This window comes from Varroa destructor, unplaced genomic scaffold (assembly GCF_002443255.2).
Source record: "Varroa destructor unplaced genomic scaffold, Vdes_3.0 BEIS01000001.1, whole genome shotgun sequence".
Lineage (NCBI taxonomy): Eukaryota > Metazoa > Arthropoda > Arachnida > Mesostigmata > Varroidae > Varroa > Varroa destructor.
In genome coordinates this window covers 62,029,903-62,049,164 of record NW_019211454.1, presented here as the reverse complement: position 1 = coordinate 62,049,164, position 19,262 = coordinate 62,029,903, and the positions used below count along the sequence as shown (strand labels likewise).

The 19,262-nt window shown below is 39.3% G+C and overlaps 1 protein-coding gene, 1 long non-coding RNA gene and 4 other non-coding genes across 33 annotated transcripts in view; 5 read left to right on the top strand and 1 right to left on the bottom strand.

The window, feature by feature from the left end:
- LOC111243165 (uncharacterized) overlaps positions 1-7,230 on the top strand; it is a 173,422-nt gene extending 166,192 nt beyond the window's left edge. For 22 of the 27 annotated variants that reach the window (XM_086977563.1, XM_086977568.1, XM_086977567.1 and 19 more), the window contains 5 exons: positions 453-905; positions 1,789-2,081; positions 2,334-2,654; positions 2,911-3,453; positions 5,168-7,230. In XM_086977563.1, the coding sequence (XP_086833689.1) occupies positions 453-905; positions 1,789-2,081; positions 2,334-2,654; positions 2,911-3,453; positions 5,168-5,254 (1,697 nt within the window). In that variant the 3' untranslated portion in view covers positions 5,255-7,230. Of the gene's footprint in view, positions 1-452; positions 906-1,788; positions 2,082-2,333; positions 2,655-2,910; positions 3,454-3,826; positions 4,310-5,167 lie in introns of all 27 variants that reach the window. The other 5 variants (XR_002670346.2, XR_002670345.2, XM_022788315.2 and 2 more) reach the window with 5 other exon arrangements.
- A 1,393-nt stretch (positions 7,231-8,623) lies between these two features.
- LOC147758920 (uncharacterized) lies at positions 8,624-13,914 on the top strand. Of its 2 annotated transcripts, none has more exons than XR_015319181.1 (3): positions 8,624-9,226; positions 12,916-13,019; positions 13,656-13,914. It is a non-coding gene; the product is annotated as an uncharacterized LOC147758920 (long non-coding RNA). The 2 variants fall into 2 exon arrangements; XR_015319182.1 differs by lacking the exon at positions 8,624-9,226 and adding an exon at positions 11,763-12,268.
- Positions 13,915-15,217: 1,303 nt separating this feature from the next.
- Positions 15,218-15,289, top strand: TRNAP-AGG (transfer RNA proline (anticodon AGG)). Its single transcript has one exon. It is a non-coding gene; the product is annotated as a tRNA-Pro (tRNA).
- Positions 15,290-15,741: 452 nt separating this feature from the next.
- TRNAS-AGA (transfer RNA serine (anticodon AGA)) lies at positions 15,742-15,823 on the bottom strand. The gene has a single exon. It is a non-coding gene; the product is annotated as a tRNA-Ser (tRNA).
- Positions 15,824-16,541: 718 nt separating this feature from the next.
- On the top strand, positions 16,542-16,623 carry TRNAS-GCU (transfer RNA serine (anticodon GCU)). The gene has a single exon. It is a non-coding gene; the product is annotated as a tRNA-Ser (tRNA).
- A 1,347-nt stretch (positions 16,624-17,970) lies between these two features.
- On the top strand, positions 17,971-18,042 carry TRNAC-GCA (transfer RNA cysteine (anticodon GCA)). Its single transcript has one exon. It is a non-coding gene; the product is annotated as a tRNA-Cys (tRNA).
- The last annotated feature ends 1,220 nt before the right edge of the window (positions 18,043-19,262 follow it).

The following is a 19,262-nucleotide window of genomic DNA, read 5'->3' as shown; positions in this document are numbered from 1 at the left end:
CGAGCGACTAGAGTATCTCGTCAAATGATTAATAATAGTATGTATAGCAACGGTAATATTATAGTTTTGTCTCTATATGTTTGTTTACATCTCTTTCTGTGTGTGTGTGCGTGTATGTGCTTTCCTGCGTGGTCATCACGTATTAAATCTAACTCTAGCATCTCAAGTTTCTAATCTCTATCTGTGCATCGATTTAGTGTCCTAATCTGATCACCTGGTACTTTGTCTGATTTCTGTCTTGTGATTATCCTCTTGTTGTATCATCCTGTTTTCGTGCGCACACTATCGCCAATCAATCAACTGATCAATCAACTAATTCGTCGACCTCCGTTACGCCTCCTGCATCAATCAATCACTCAATCTTCGTTCTTCAATGCGTTCCGAATTGGTGTTGCCTCACATATCGGCTCGATACCGAATCGGTTACTCGAATGGGATGAATTCGTCTACAGAAGGACCGAACGGAAAAGAATTGAACAACCCGATTCAGATTGATGAAGTTGTTGTCGCCGATGTACGAGAAAGTATCAAGAGCTTAGAAAGACGAAAACAGTGTTCTCCCACTGGACTAAACAGCATCCAGAGCGGTGTTCCGTCAACCATTATCACACAAGGCCCCTCAGTTCTTGTCGCAGGCACAATGCCGGCTGTGGTAAACGTTGCGGGACGAATGAGTCCTGCATATTTTCTTCATCAACAACAGCAACAACAACAACAACAACAGCACCATAATCAGCATCAGCATTATTCCAGTGTGACGACCAGCATGGTTTCAGCGACCAGTAACGATCCTGCAGTGGACCACCAAGGTAGTCGAGCTGATGCGCCTACCTCTCCTCCGGCGACATCGCCGTGCCAAACCTCCATGCCCCCGAACCCCTTTGTGCAAGCCCGCATCTATAAAGGTAGCTAGTGTGTTAGGAGAGCTTAATTTAGTGCTCCCTTCTGCCGAGATTCCCACAGACATCGCAAAACCACGCCACTTTCCACTGCTGCTTAGGCCACCTGAGTAGCTTGGTTTGTCCTCTAGCATTCACAGAACAAAAACCTCTGAATGCAATGGTGAAAAGTGGACTACAAAACGATGCAGAGATGCAAGCGACAAATGGAGCATGACTGAATCATCATGAATATACCTGTAGTTCGTTTCAGTTTTAGAGCTCGTAAACCCGTAACTTAGACGCAGTTATGAAGCTAGAGGGTAAATAACAATAATGAAACCTAAAATAACTTTAGGAAATTCGTCAGAACGTGTGAGAAGAACTGTGTCCCTCTTAAACCTTATACGTCATTCTTTCTCATCGCATGTTGTAACCGTTTTCTGATTTTTTCGGATCTGAATGAACTAATCTCAACGTAGACATAAAAGTAATAAGAATACTTGGTACATTCAAACTTAGAGCACAGATTAGTAGATGCGGTTAGGTACAACACGCTGGTCCGCTGTTTGGCGATGTTACGCAACATCATCTTTGCATATGAATTTCCTGACGACTATTGAACAATGAATACATTTTTATTAGAATTACACACTGTAATTACTATTAACTCTAAGAGTAAATTTAATACAACTGAGACTCGAACCATATTTCGTTGCCTCGCAAAAACTATAGGCATCTATTATTATCCAAATTACCCAGAGTTTTTTTTTATCTCCGAGATTTCCTAGACCACAAGACCGTCTCGCTTATAGAGCCTTTCCTCCTTTTCTTTGAAACGAATCGGTATTTTCAAACTATGGGGTGTTTTAACTTTTCCTGTCGTGTGGCTGTTCATACGATGTATTAGGTGCACGGCGTCGTGAAATCGATGACGAGAAGGACGACAAGGTAACGCTTGCGGGCAATGGTGCAGGGCAGTCATCTGCGTTTGCAGGTTCTGGTGCCAAAATGGGGCTGGCGGGAACTGCAGGGGTTGCGGAAAGACCCCGCTCCGAGCTGCTCGAAGGCGTCGAATTGCGGCGGCCAAGAAGCGTCCAGACACGCCTGAGCCCGGATGACGCCTGTGGAAGCGCCCAGCCAAACCTGCAACAACAGCAAACTACAACCAGCTCCTTCGCCGGGGAACCCGAGCTTTTTAAGGTTAATCATAATTGACATAAAGAAAAACATCTCAGTGCCACGCCCTTGTTGAAAACAGTGAACTTAGTTGTAAGCTAATGGTATTCAAGGTGTAGTGCAAAAAATTCTGGTAAGCTTAAGTGGAAACTAATAGGATTCATATTCCCGAACAATATTGGTGCGTGTGTATAAGTTTGTTTGACTCATTTGAGCGCAGTCTACTTCATGGAAGTTTTTTTCGTCATTCGTACTGTCATTATTCTCCCATTGCAGGTCTTTGCAAGACGTTCACTGAAGCAAAAACCGGGTCCACACGTGGAGAAGCAAGATACTGAAATGGAAACGGAGAAGCTCGTCGCTAGGCAACAGGAAAACAATGACAAGGATCAAGCGCGAGAGGGCAAAGTAGCTGGTAATAATAACATTAACAAGTCTACGATTCCTCAGGTCAGATCCGTTACTGATGCCAAACGTATTAGTGAGCCATCGGCCGGTCAAGGCATCGACCATTCGGCCCCAGCCGGTCTGTTAAGTGGCCCTAACTTAACATCCGTCGAGCTGTTGCCCAGTAAAAAGGAACTAAATAAACTCAAGGTATGATCCCTTGCTGGCATTTCCTCCAGTGAAACGTTGCTGGCCGTTTTCTAATTAACTAGATTGCCATCCACCATGATATGGCTGTGATATGTGTAGTTTTTGATGTGGCAATTGCTTCTATTATTTTAAATGTAGGTGACAAGGCGTGAACAGTTGTAAATGTTGCAGATACGATATCACTTACCGTTCGATTTAACACGAAGAACTCACCATGACACATTACTGTGAATTTGCATTACAATTTTATCAACAGATAGGAGCGAACGTTATATCCTCGAAAGACAAAAACAAAGAGTCGTTAGTTGCTTCTAACCAGGAAACTGGCGGCTCCGTGTTGGAGCTTCGACGCGAGGCCGATCAGTTCCGTAGGCAGCAGTCGCTAGCGCAACCCCCTATGAGTCACCAGCCCGAACCCATCAGTCCGGGTGGCCGGGTGGGGCAAGGTAGCTCGCGAAGTCTTCACATGTCCGCACCCATCGGTCAGACAGGCGGAAGCCAGCATCAGACTGGCGAGACGAAGCGTATTTCGGCAGTTTTGTTGCAACGAGCCAGCTCCGTAGCCGTACGAGGAACTGAGGAAAATGCGCAGGAGAATGAGCAGGCACGCACAGGGACCGGTACTCAGGGTAGTGATCAGCCCGAATGGCTGCAATTGGCACAGAAGAAGCGCGAGAAGCGTGAACTTCAGGAAAAGATGGATAACACATCGATGGGAGTAAGCAACGCGGCTAAAGTTCAGGATAGCGCTTCGAATAACAGACTAAGCAGTAGTAACAACTTCGTTAACAGTCAGGAGGTAGGCATCTCCAACTATCCAAATGTAATGTTAGCGTCCCACTAGCTTGTCGGAACACGCTTATAAATAAATACCCAGTTATGAATTTATTAGGGATACCTAGCCAATTTCGTACAGCATGAACAGGTTGCTTCTTGTAACAATATAGACTAACAAAAATAGTAACTAACATATGTAAATTCGTTTTAGTTTAATACAATTCTCTTAAACGATCCTAAAAAACAGAAAATTCATAGAAACATCTCGTTCGATCTTCTCGACCTATCCTAGTCTAGCTTCTCAAATTAAATTCAGTATAATCATCTATATACAAATTACCTATTGATTGACATGTTATTCGTTTTCTTTTGTGATTACGTGCTCCAAATCGCAGCGGCCACTCAAGAAGCTCATATCACACTTCAACAAATAATGATAACTCTTAACAAAGAGAGTAAGATAATATAACAAACACAAAATAACAGAATCACAAACCTAACAGTACAATTTCATCTTCACCGCAAGTTTTATCGACCCATCATTGATTTTCCTGTCCTTGTTATTACAACAATACAACATCATCTACAAACATTCGAGCTGGCCCTCCGGCCAACCAACTGACGGTCTTCAGTTTAGGGTCCGCAAGCCGTCGTCGGTTCATTAGTTGACGACTTCAATACGCCACATGTGTGAGGAGTAAAAGTGTGATGTGATGAGCGACTGCGATGCGAGTGTGGTTCTATGTGACTGGCTGTGCGCGGATACCGTCAACGACGTGATCATAGTAGACAAGAGCAGCTGGAACCTAGGGATCAACTGCACCAAGAACATCTGCCATTTTTAAACAAAAGAACGACAGCTGCCACCATACTTGAGAGTAGGTTAAGAAGCCATTTAATCTGATAACATTATATTACCCGACCCTGCAATCGCGCATAGATGTACGTGTCGTCTACCCTTTCCGCTACTGCTGGACATTGTGACTGTATGGAATTCCGTTTGCATGAAAGCCATTTTGTTCTACACGTTCGTTATCTTTCGGTCTCCTCTGTGCTGATAGTCGGGCGTGCTGAATCCCTGTTCTAAAGAAACGAAAATGTCTTGTGTTCGCAAATACATTTAATTGATTAAGGTATTTACTTCGTTTTATTAGAATCTAAGATCGTCTTCTATTATAGAACGTTTCTTTTGTTTTTATAAAGCGTATCGTCACACGTTTTGCACAAACACGAGGGGTGCATGCCTTTATTTTCTATCGTCAGTGACTTTGTTTAGATCGTCCTGATTTGTGTGAGACTTACTGGGTGCAACTTCGAATTGTACATCAATGATATGGTTGAAGAACTGTCGCCAAGCTCTTCACGTAATCCTCGTTACGACGTACCTATAAGCGAACACATATCTTTAATATTAATCTAAAAATTACATCAATATTAAATACGCACTTTCATTTCACCTATTTCAATCGTTGCTATATTGCCGCATCACACCACGTACTAAGGTCTAATTAACAGTGAACCATTCTACAAAATTTTTAGAAGATTTCTGTTATTACAAAGCCGTATACTGCGCTAATAAACAATACATTTTCAACGTATGGAACAATTAAAGTAGTGTATGTAGTGTCTGAGAGCGTTTCGTGTTCCTTTGTTTGCTATCTAACTTTAATAACCCCTGATTGTTACAAATTACGATTCTATGTTCTTCCGCTAACGTCTGCTACCAATAATTACAGGCTTCTTCAGCAAAACCCTCAGCGGGGCTGAGATCATCCAAGGTGCTCGATCTCGTCTCCAACTTCCAGAAGCTCCAGATGGCGTAAAGTCACCTAAGTAGTGATAATAAAAACAGCTGCAGTTGATAGCCAACGTGTGAGAGATATGTACGGTGTACTCGCTATAAAAGCAACTGTTCCACGCGATGGCGGCGGCGGCGGCGGTAGCACCAACAACAACAGGTGTAGGTAGATGAAGATGATTGAAGAAAATGCGATCACTGCCTACCGAGTTCTACCGAGCGAAATCACTGCCACAAGCCGTCTCCACAACTGATACGCCACATCAACGTCGAAAGGCTAGGAGAGACTAGAGCTAGGAGAAAGAACAACGGAGACGAGAAGAAGTTTCAATATAAACGCCCTAAGCATTAAACTTCCTTTCTAGCGACCTGATTCGAAAAGATGCAGCGCCCGTGCATAATTTGAAGCAGGCGTCGGCGACATCGAACCAGTGTTCAGCTTCAACTTCAATAGCGAGTTGAAGACCGTCTGTTGTAGCCAGGAGGAGCTTAACTAAAATTAAGGCAGTTCATAATTGCTGAAGAAGGAAAACTAGGGCCAAGATGCAGATGTAGTTAAGCGATGGCTGGAACGGCAAACATTTAGCCTTCGCGTAATACGAGTTGATCGATCATTACAACTATTTCAATATAGCTTGCGGCCATCCTGCCCTATAAATATGTACATACGATTTATTATTATACCACATAACAGGATCAAATCTAGTAAAACTGCGATCTACATGCACACCGAATATAGGGTATAACGATGACTATAATTGCAATAAGACCCAATAGCTATTTGATCCATCGATTTCTAAATAGTTGACACTCTGCGAAGTAAGACGAAAAGATGAATAATACGACAGGACTTAGCTAGCTTATACTACATTAGGACGAGGGAACTGGGAAGGTGGGGAAAGATTGACACGAAGTTTGGCACACACTGGCTAACGGTTTTACGGACAATATTATGCCATAATGTCGAGATGTATCTGTACATATATATATATATATATAGAGCGCGAAAGAGTGAGAGTGTTTGTGTGTGTGCGAGAGGGAGGGAGAGAAAGAGAGGGTATAAAGTTCCCGTACTACAAGATACTGTCGGCAAACGATCTTTAGTAGGCGAACTAACACAACAGATCCAATTAATGACAAAATCTCGAAAAGATGATCACCTTTTCCATTTTAGTCTAATCGATGAAAACAACCTGCCCTCCACAATCCCGTGTGTAGGGATCAGTGCAAGAAATGAAAAAAAACGGACAAGCAGAAATATAGGAGGTATCTTGCCTACGACTAACGTCGATGTACGTTCGAGACTGTTGTTTGTAGAGGCTTCTCCCCGGTTTGTAAAGGATGCGCCCTGTAACTGGAAAATCTATGAAAGAGAACAAATATATAGGAAGACCTGAGTGGCGGCAATGATTCCATTCATTAATTCATACGCTGTGTATGTGATCACTGCTTCCAATTCTCCTATCAATTCTGTGGTTATTACCATCACGGCTTGTATTCTAATTATGATTGTAGTAATTGTATTGTAATAACTGTTCTTATCTGACATTACGACAATTAAGACGAAGCCAGCGACATCTGGCTTGTCGTTGATAGTAGTCGACGATCGCCGATTATGTACTTCTAATCAGTCCACCGCTTCCTCTTGTGCTTCAAACGTTATTAATGATTCTATCAGAAAAAAACAAACAAAGAATAGAGATCCGATATCTAGAATTGTTCTCCGAAAGTACTAGAGCACAGAACTTCATAGAAGTAGGACAACACCAATTCTAGTGGTTGATAATATGCTAAGGAAAATGAATACATAAACGTCAAACAAGAGGAACGGAAAATAATAACGATGATATTATGCTCTAGAAAAACGCCGATGTCAACGGCGGATGTAGAAAAAAGGGAACAAGGAACGTACTTGAGGCAGACACGCATCAAGAAAAACAATTGTAGAAATATTGTGTGTGTTTAAACCAATAAAACAATGGCTAGACACAGTTAACTAAACGTTGCCATCTATCTATGTACCTGTTAGAAGGTCAGGAAACAGCGGGAGTGAAAACACAAATTAGGACGTTAAGCCCATTCTTGGGGACTGGGTAGTGTTTTAGATGAGATTGATGATGTTTATTAAAAGTGAGATTACGAAGAGTTCACAGTTCATAGTCGAAGCAAACAAAACAACCTAGTTCTGGTTTTTTGTAGCATCAAGTTTTTTTTTTTTTCAATTGAAGGTTTTTCCCCATAATTTGCGTAATGTAATAATGTTAAAAAATAGGTAACAGACTCTAATTGGGTTTCTAGGTCTCTAGTTGGCAAGTGGTCTGCCGAGCTTTTTTGAAATTCAGCCAATGGCAAGAAGATCGGTACTGCAAATCTTGCGTTGCATACAGCTGTATTCTGTTAATCTTCGCCGTCAACCAGATCCAGTAACTGATTGATTTATTGGCATATCGGTGTCTTTCATACCTAAAATATATGCATCAAGGCACAAGAATATCAGTATTTCGTGATTAGTTAGTCACATATATTTTGTACATCATCTTCTCTGGATTTTGGCGCCATATGGAGGTTAAAGTAGTTTGAGGGTAGAGTATTGACATTTCCGTTTCTGATCAGAACAACTGCACCAGGGTCATCTTCGCTTCCTATAAGCTTGCAAAAGACGAACATAACGACGAAGTTGCGGATGACCTCCATAGGCGTGTATCTACTGCCGCGCGAGGATTCAGTACTGATCGACTGATTGCAGCACTGACCAAACAATGATCATAATAATGGCAGTACTCAAGTACTATTTGGTTGTCTACTGACCTGATACTGATCAATGAGTCTACTGGCGTACAAACGATCGAATTTATCCCATCTATAGCTATGATATACATAAGGGTCCTATGATAACTGATGGACAACTGAAATTCTATATAAGAATATGTAGCATTATGTCTAGATGCTTAAATATGAGCTGGGCTCAACGTCTCGCTGATTGTCAGTCGATTCCTTTTGCAAGTTGCTGGTGAAACAATGTGATCAAGATAACAACCCGCCTACTTTTGACAAAAGTAGACCCAAATGAACAATTCATTCATTCATAATATGTTGAACTAAGTTACTCACACAACCCGTCAATATATACTCGACACAGAATATATGGGGGTAAGAAAGACAACAAAAACTTCCTTGTCTGGTTTATTGTTTGGTTGGTTTGTACAAAGCCCGAGAATCCAAAAGAGCAAATAGAGCTAGTAATTAATCATTTACTTAAAACATTGAGTTCCAGCCAGTTGTCCTGATTGCAGTGGTGTCTTCCTTTGCCTTTCCATTAGTATCAAGAGAATGAACGAGCTACTTTTATTAACTTGAATAAATAGAGTATCTGTAGGGACTACAGTCTCCTTACTTGAGTTATTCATGAAGGTCTGTAAGTCTAAAATGCAATGTAAATACGCTGACATGGCGATAGGGTAGGCCATCCTCTATTACCGGCTGCATGTATACTTGTAGCATACATCAGTCTCAGGTATATATGTCAGTCGAACGGTCTCCCGGTTCTATTTGTAGTGTATATCGACACGAACCGGCACAGTGTGGGCGTAGGCCAATAAGCCCAACAACGAGCATGGTACGATTGTCGGATGATAAAATATCGGTTATATAGGGTTATTCAGGGCATTGGCAAATTTGAATAGCCGTTGGCCTACCCCGCCATTAGCAAACTAAATTAAATATTTACGGTAAGTATGATATCTACAACTGAAAGCTAATTGAGTATCCTCGAGTACTAATAAGTTTAGTGCTGAAAATCATAGGTCACTAATGAAGTCTCTGCTCCTCGAAAATCAAAACATTGGAATCCATCAGAAGCACTCGGCAGAAAGCCTTAAGTAAAACAACAACACAGCGATAAATTGGCGGACGAGGTGATTACGTTTTAGTACTCTGTACGGGGGAACAAGTCACTGTGGTCACGAGAACTTCTCGCCTATGACAATGAAGTGCTCAAGTAAGTTATGCAAGACGTAATTGTTGTTGCGTACACGAGACACGTGTTTCCGTGTATGTTGGACCCAGTTTTGGGGGCACCATTTTCTGCTTCGGTTGTTTATCCTCAGTGTCTTCGTTACAATCTCATCACATGCATTGAGGAACCCCGTACCGAGCTGAATGGGGCCTATCATTCATGTTCTATTCAGGAACTTCCGTGATACCCACAGCAGCTCATTCTTCGGAGTGAATTTTGGGGTATATTCACCTCCTCTCTGGTGTTCAATCTTTTAACTTCCGTTCACGAAATGATTAAACCAAAAATGAACTGTTCCTTCATTCAAGGGCAGTACGTGCTGCTATTGATCTTCAATGGCATTTACCGTCTAGAAGATAGGGATTCCATCACTTAGCGTCCATTTTCAGTGCTAAATGACATGAGGGCACTCGATCAGCCTACCGTCATAAACAGCCGCAGGCTTGCCAGATATGAACATATCGTAAATTTCCGTTGTTCCGGTGTCTAGTTTTTAAGTGTTTTTCACATTAATTATCATTTTATTGCTGTCCTACTTTATCATTTAGCTTAAATTAATTCTAGTTCTTTTAATATTTATTAAAAAAATAACTTTTATAACGGTAAATAATTTATTTGATGAAATCTCGTAGATTAATTGCGGTTAGTTCAGTGTCAGTATGACCCAGTTCTATTCAAGCTAGGATTGGTCATCATCACATGTTGGCATTTAAGAAAAACACCTAGTATAGATATAAAGCAATTATTTTGTCCAGCGTAATTATTTACATTTCCGTGTTGTTATTTTCTGAGATGATAACATACGATCGTTTGCCTTCCAGTTAAATCCAAGTTTTCCATTATGTGTTATCGTTGGAGTCAAATATTCATGTGGTCACTTCCTAATGAAGGTCAATTGTAAACGATAAAAAGTATGAATGGTGTGGAGCAATTTGTAGGCCTATAGTAGTACCATGTTTTCCGACTTGGCGTTCTGTATACACAGTTTTCCTCTAGGCGGCCTTATTGCAAAATTTCTAACTAACGGGTTTGTTTATCTACAGTTTACCTTAAATCACGTAAATTTTTGCCCCAGAGTTGCATCGCCCTGTGATGAACGCGTGCGATCAGTCCGTTACGACAATCAGTAATAAAGAATACCCACTTTTAAGCGTAACACCAATAGCAACGTCCAAATATGACTGGCTTAATTATCGGCTGCGAATAGTATTAGAAATGTAGCCGATGGAATTGTTGTGGTGACTTTTTTTTGCCGAAAAAGGAACGCAATTTTGATTGGGCTGTTTTTGTAGTCTGTCCTGCGCTTGCACCTTACTGCCCTCGTGGATCCGCTACCATTTATCGCAGCGACAACGACCAGCGTAATACGAAGACCTTTTTCATCACCAGAGGCAGGACTGGCACGTATAGATTTGTGTATCGCATAGGCACAAAACACTCCTCTAGCTCGAAGTTTTTCATAAATACCCTACGTGCCGTATGATCATAATTGGCACCTCGTTACTTCACACTGTCTATTCACGTTCCTTCACAACAAACTTCAGACATTTCCTTATTCGTACTAGTATAGATACGCGTCGTCAATTATTATGCTGCAAGTATGATACCAAACATCAGTTGAGTGGGACGTGTGTCATACAAATCAGGCGGACAAATAGCGGTTTAAAGGGCCATTTCCTGATAGTACTTTGCCTCGGCACCTGACGTGATTTCCGGATGCTACCAAATCCTGAAGGACTGTTTAGCAGTTATGCAGACTAAGTAAGCCTGCGGGACCTGTTTCACGACCATGTATAGTTGGCCATGAGCAAAAATACTTTACGCTGGCCATTATTAAACCAACGTCTGAAAAATATGACCATTTATTTAAGGTGTATGAAACAGTCTGCGCACCTGGTGTATATTCGCTAGGATATTTAAATCTCATATATTTTGTTTAGGGGGGTAAGGCAATATAACAGGAGATCTAGAAACACTAGATGGCAAACGCGAGAACGTGCTTCGAAATAACAATGTTGGCTTGCTTTTCTGGGAATCTGACACGCGTCAAGGCATGTGTACAGCAGTTGGGATAAATAATAGGCGCTAACTGTCGAACTTATCTAACGAGCGCGTGAGTCAAATTAGCGATTTTGGGTCGACAGAATACAAGAGTGCCGCTACGACCGCACATCGATGATGGAGGTAGAGGATAGCTTATTAAAAATATGGAATGGTTGTTACAATAATGGTTCTTTAAACATGTAAAGCAGTTATGGAGATATATAAGACCGCATTTCAGCCAAAAATCATTGGTCAGTCGAGGAAAATACCAACAATTGATACAAAGAGAATGGTCTTCTATATTTCACGATTAGGTAACGAAAATCTATACAGGTAGCGTATCCAAACTACAGCAGGATCGTGGATCGTTTAATCCCCAGCTATATTCCAGTCATATATATATAAATGTATGACTAGTCTACTCGGCTCCGCATTGTCGAAGGATTCGTGTAGCAGATTAGTTGGTGTGCTGAATTTTTGGAAGGTTAAAAAGAATCTTGTCAAAGAAGTTACGCGAGCTGGCTTGAACGCTGATGGGACCTATCTTATTACCAAGGCTGTTTTTTTACAACTGTAGTACTGCCTCCAAAAATGCTTGGGTGTAGTTCTGCTTGTACAGAGGCTAAAGCGCTTCTCTGCCAGGGGCCCCGCACATATTTCGTACTGTTCCTATAAGAATGACGGTTTAGAATTAGTCTACCGAAAGTCCATACTCGCTATATATATATATATATATATATATAATTAGCACGAACTGGGCACCTCATTCATGATTCAATACGCAGAACGTTTTTTCATGTAGAAACTTTGCAGTGATGTTTTAGTCACCACTGGAGCGTTGATAGCGTGTACCCCACAACGTACTTTGTCAGTGGGTAGTGAGGCATTTTCTATATATATACATTAGCAATGCGATAATCCCCGGCGGAATCGAGGAGCTTTAGAGTGTATACGTGCCCAGCTCCTTACACAGCTTGTCAGGTATATATATATATTTGTCTCCTTTCGATAGTGTATCCTTCTTAATCAATCAAGCGTCTGTATTGTGGTATTAGCCAGTAGTGCGCTTTTATATGATCTATCGTATAATTTACTAATGTTTCCATAGCTCCTTTTGTTGACCTTCTATAACCGTTTGAACACTGACTAGGCCTTTAGGCCTGGCCAGTGTTTAAAAGGAACATTTTCTTGATATCAATGCTATCACTTTTGTTTTAAAAATTGTACAATCAAATTTAGTGCACGAAATTGACATCAGTTTTAATCGAAAGGAGAATCTTACCTTGTATAGTTTTCCTATACTATTGAATGTTAATAATGACCCTATGAATATTTTTATATTGATTATTAAGTATTTTTTAAACCAAACATTCAGACTCTAGGATCAAGTCAACGAGGCCATACAACGCTATGCTACATTCTATATGGCAAAAGCAAGCAATGTCAGTAGTTGAAATGAAGGCGTCTAGGAACACTAAGTGTCGATAGCATCTTTGCTTCTTTCTCTATGTGAAGTGATATGTATTATAATCCTAAAATTTTTCCTAAAAGGTATCCTTTATTTTATTTTGGGCAGTAAATAGTTTTAAGCTTGGCATATGCTATAAGCCTGTATTTCCTAATTTTAGGTGTAAGTCACATAGTCGTCGTCGTCGATTCACGTCCAATAGCTAAAGCTAAGCAACATGGAGTCCGGTTAGTGCTGCGAAGGAAGACCGCTTGGGAATATGAGGTATTGATGGCATCATTTTTCTATTTTTCTATATGTATTAATACTACCTAGGAATATTTTTTGTTTTATATCGATGAATTAATTTTCTGAGTAAACCTTGACCGTAGGAGACATTAGGCATTTCTTGATTCTAGGTTTAAGCCATCGAATAGTTGTCATCGTTTATCTCATCATGAATACGCTGGTTGTTGTTCGACTACCGAGTGCATAGGATGTCGAGTCCGCATGGGACTTAGAAAGGAGACCAGTCCTACGACACCAAGTGTGCACTTTTTTTTCTATATCAGTTAGTATGAAATAGGACTCTAGGGCTATTTTTAATTTGTACTTGTTTTTATATTGATGATTAAGTCATTTTGAAAGTAAACGCTGTCGGTAGGAGATACGGTGTCTTCTTGTATTTTTTGAGTTTACGTGACCATTATTGGTCATGAATGAGAGACCATTATTGGTCGTACAGGGTTGTATACACTGGTTCTCGTTTGATCAACAAAGTTAACCAACGAAAAGTACCTAAAAAGAGACCGGAGATACCGCATATTGATAGCATCTTTTTCAATTAAGAAGGTGATAAAATAGATCAAATCGGTATCAAAAAAATAATCACCCTCTGCTATTTTAATGTTGAATACTTAGGCGCTTATCTGCGAAATTCAACCACGCTGGACCCGACCAGTGCCTGGAGAAAAAGCTACCTGGCAACATTAAATGTCGTTGCACCATTTTTATTGCAAAATTATCGTCGCAGTCGATTAAACCATGTTGAAGACGTCAGTTTCCGTCTAATCACTAAAATAACGCAGTTAGGTGTTGAATGATCTTCACATTTAATAATAAAGCGGACATCGAACTGCTTTTCACGAAACCACTCAATAATAAATATAAAATAATAAAAAACTACTAATAAACTTTTTCTAAATTCATATTTTCATACAGTACAATTTATATATATACATAAATCTTTTTATATATATATCTGGATAACACCTATATATATATATATATATGTATATATATAGGTGTTATCCCAGGTTTAGTTTCGATGAATGACATCGTATGGATGCGTATATTATCTTCTGCGGTTAGTGTTTGCTGAGCATATTCGATGCACAGGAACTCGCTATGATAGAATATCGATTAGCAAATTTACGTTGGATCCTTAATAACCCAACAACTTAATAACACAGAGTATATTTTACCTTTGAGTTGGGCGCAAAGTGAAATGATATTTATAAACACAAGTACTTGTTAAACATTACGCTTTTATTATTAAATCACGCACTTTATCCTTTCAGGATTTGTTTAAAATTAAAATGGAGAAGACTAATCTCGATAGCTTTTTTTTTACATAAGTTTGGCGTATATACTAAACCTTCTTCTTCTGCACGCTTTTAGTTTCTCTATCGTATTGTAGAAAACATATATTAATGTTTAATTATTAAGAGTCCTGCTTTCAATTACTTTTCACAACGTGTCCTTTCAAACAGTTCTAACTAATTTCATACTATCACCGAACAGCCAAAGACGCAGACTTTATATTACTACTACCGTTATTCAAATGGTCGTAAAACAAAAATCTTCTCCGGTAATATCCTTATTATTAAAGCTTTTATCTATTTTTTCATCATCATTTTTTTAATTATTATCTATAGAGCTTATTTTTTCATTATTCACAATCACATCAGACAGCAATCCATTGCTCATTTGACTTTGCTTTCTTTTTTCCTAAGGTCTTAAAGTAGGAAAAAGCACTGAATATATTTGAACATTTACGCCATCTTCAAAAGCGTCTTTATGTTCGATATTGATGAAATCTGTTTATAATCGCTTCTGTTTTTCTCGTTTCATGTCGCTAAACACGCTAAATCAGATGGTATATATTTCATGTGTGGCGAAAACTAATATGTTAAAAACTCTGACTACTGATGACCCAATACAAAGATCGAATATAAACTTTCGGAAACTCCTTGGAAAAATGTCCTTATTTATCACCTGCATTGTTTAGGTATACGGCGATAAACCTATGAGCTACCATGTCAATTTACGATATTACCGCAAAGCATGTTTCTAAATTTCTCAGTCGCTGTTTCACTACTACGGTACGATACGATAGTTGTTGATAAAAACTGTGAAAAATATTCCACTATAGCAGTTGATGTTTATGATGAAGAACGAACCTCGCCTCGTAATTTACTCATGGCTCGTTGGTCTAGGGGTATGATTCTCGCTTAGGGTGCGAGAGGTCCCGGGTTCAAATCCCGGACGAGCCCGCATTTCATTTTTGATCCCCAATCAGTACATGCATTAACTACATTATCAAAATTTGTAAGTACATATCTTGATACATTTTCGCATGTAAAACATGCTTAAATAATTACACTATTAATAATCTCAAAGTACAAATCATCGTCGTAGTGGTTGAGATTCTTAGTTGAGTCCGCACTTGAAGGACCTTACAATAGAAGGGTCGTAATTTCTCCCATTCCTATTTTGAAAATCACACTTACTCGCAAAAACAGAAGTAAACATTAGGTTCAGTTTCTTTATTTACGTGGATACATGTTTGGAATTTCATATCTTCCCATCTTTGTATCCTCAAACTCTTCCGACTCGTAATCAATTACCGGCAACTACAGATTAGAATTGTTTAAACATAGCATACGCAGTATGGAAAGACCTGTAGAACAGTTTTCCTAAAAATTTTTGTTCGGAAAAATATTACCGCAGCCGACAGGATTCGAACCTGTGCGGGGAGACCCCAACAGATTTCTAGTCTGTCGCCTTAACCGCTCGGCCACGGCTGCACATCAACCCATGATGCCATCGCTTAACTAAGGTTGTACCGATAGAGCAACCCAAATTAGTCGATATGTCAACAAGCTCTTTCCACCAATTTCTTTCCAACTGCAAGTTTACATCTGCCTTAAATACATAAAAAGTCAGTAAACTCTTGAATGGCCGGGTTGATACAAGTCGGAATCCATCATTTTTTGATAAGCGAATGACCACTAGCGGCGCGTGCGCTACGATGGTCAAGTCGAATCGTGTAACTGGCTATTAGAACAACATCAAAAATCACATAGCATATTATAATATTAGCTCGGCATTATTTTCTTATATGTACGATCTCTTATCCTTGGCGGAGAGAGCATTTGTTTATACTAAATTATTAGCATATAGCTCGTTAATTATAATTACCCAGTACTGGAAGTACCTTTGTTGTCATTGCTTCAGTAGGAATCATCAAGCGATACAGATATTAACCTGTTCATATACGGTTATAGAACATGTCCCGTGTGTTAAATGAAGAAAAGCCATTTGAAAAATAACGCAGTGGCATCATCCATAGGCTTCCACGGGCTTCACTCCTAATCGGTTGATAACGAATTTGCAGGTGTCTCACTATCAATTATAGGTCATAAATAATATAGGTAAAGTCATTTGTTATTAATGTTGATAAATTTCAAGATGCATAAAGAACATCTCTGATTGAAGTCGAATTGTGGAGACCTAATTTCCCATGACGAGGTGGCCGAGTGGTTAAGGCGTTGGACTGCTAATCCAATGGGCTCTGCCCGCGTGGGTTCGAATCCCATCCTCGTCGAGAACCTTTTGCTTCGTTTACCCCATCAGCGTTGCTAGGACGATAAAGTAGTGGCCACATATTAACGTCACGAAATAACAGCTCAATGGATATTGGTAGGAAAAATCATGTCGGAAACAGATTATTTGTTTTTTTTTTTATCTATCTCATCTTAAACAAGCAAATAAATTAACACCCTTAAAGGTGCTACCCGCGTCGTATCCGATCGATTTGCTGAAGTTTAGAATGTACTTACCATATAAAAAGCTTTGTACGTGCAACGTCGCAGGTTTGAATCACACACGGAGTCACATTGATAGAAGTGGTATCGGTTTCCATGGCTTCCAGCTGTGTGTAAACAGAGGTGGTTATTAAGGCTGCAGTTATCAAATTAGCTTCGCGCAGATATTCTTGGTAAAAGTTATGTGTCAAGTCTTAGCAACTGATTTTTAGATGACCAATGCTTGGAGCTTCCTGTGGTTTTCGCTATTAACGACAAAATATAAATGAAATTATAATGCAGTGAACTAAGCATTTTTGAAATTATTTTTTATTCGAAGCGCTCCCTAGTCTTTATTACCAGGGCTGGATTGTTGTGACTCTGTAAGAGACCACCACATATAACCCATAATTCTATGCTTTCCTTTCGATTGCATCAGAAAACAGCATATCGTGTTCTTTTTCTTAATTTACATCGGAACAATTAACATTATCCAACATATCTTTATGTGTAAAGAACAACTTTCAAAAATTAAGTATCGCGTAGCCCTTATTTGTTAACTAAATCTAAACTAGACTATGTCGGTTATTGTCAACGGAATAGCACACTCAGGCAACATCGTGACAGCAGCTGAAAGGCAAAATCTGCCACTATGCATATTACTTCAGTTCATCCCATCGTACAATAAATTTAACTATACCCCTGTTTATCTTTCACTTAAAAAAAGTGGAGCATCACCGCTGTTGTCTAACTGACGCTAGCTACAGTGTAGTCGGTTTGGCTGATTAGATTTGCAACTATCGCTTCCAAACAGAGAAGACTGAAAAATTACAACTTTTGGCCTGTCAACTCTACATTCTCTTTTCACAGACAAGTAGTCTAGCAGCATACGATGGCACATATATATATGACTACAACTACATGACTATATGACTACATGTACTCTCTTCATGCGGACGTACACAGCGACCTCCGATACACTTACTGTTTAAATAAGTGAATCTTTAAGGTACTTTATTTTTCGAAATCCAAAGTTAGTTTTGACATCGTGGAATATTCAAATAAAAGCAAAGCTACATTTTCGAGTTGACTATTGCAATGCTTAAAAACGTTTCACGAGTACGACTGAGATATATCATTCGCCATGTGGGGGTATAGCTCAGTGGTAGAGCATTCGACTGCAGATCGAGAGGTCCCCGGTTCAAACCCGGGTGCCCCCTGACTCCCTTTTATATCTACTCTTATTTTTTCCTTTTTGGTTATATTTTCCGCTAAGAATATACTACTCTCTTTATTCTCACCACATCTGTACTACATTATTATTAGAAGTAAGATTAGCTAAGCTGTACACACATTGTTTTTCTTACCGGTCAAGGTACATTCTACACGGCACGTAAAACTGTGACCAAATAAATCGCCAACCAGAAATGTCACTGATAGATATCAGAGTGTTTTTAAATTACGAAATAGGTTTACACGGCACTGTGCCCTTAAAATAAAAGTTTTCGAAAGAAACAGATTAGTTCAGATTCAGAGTTTGTGCTCATGGAAACAATAAAGCAAGAGACTTATTCTTGAAATATTACATAAATACATATTGGGTAAGGCAATCATGTAGTTAACGAGTTAAACGAGTGAATCTTAATCATACATGAATAATGCTGCTATGTTAATTAAAGAAATCTATTTCAAAAATACGATGTACACAGCGGATTTTGCTAAGACAACTTGGCAGAAATGCGAAATGGGTACAAATAATCGATGTACGATTGTCAAAAAGTTCAGCTCCGGAGGGTAGAACTTTAAGAAGATTAACCCATTCGCTAGTCATTGCCAGCTGAACGCCTGTTTTTCAATTAACAATGTTAGTTATGAGTAAATTGTATAAATGATAAATAAGCTGATTTCTGATTTTTCCTTACTTATAAAAACGCTAACTTTCACCATAGTTATCGTAATTTAATGGGCGATTAATGTAAAAAACGCAACTTCATAAATTCTCCTCTCCAGTCGCTATATACGTCAAATCATAGGCCGCTAATTTTCATTGCTTACCACGTATCTCATGCAAAATCATACGCTAATAAAAGCGCAACGATATATGATAATAAGGATATAAATAAAAGATAATAAATAAAGATGCCACCTTTTGAATCATTGTGCCACGAATGTAGCAATGCCATATTTTAATACATGATGTCCAATTACTTTTTTTTAACCTTAACCTTATAGCTACAATCCTAAGGTAATTATGAGGCAGACTTACTTTTATATTTACCAATGCCTACAGTCATCACCTCCCTTATACTAAGTTAATGTGTGATATGTAATGATTCTTTAGCTCTTGCTAGTTATGAATCATATCGTAGACCTATCATAGATCTCCTTTTATTTTCGTCCACTTATCTTGATCGAAGGGGAAAATTTGCATCCGATTTCA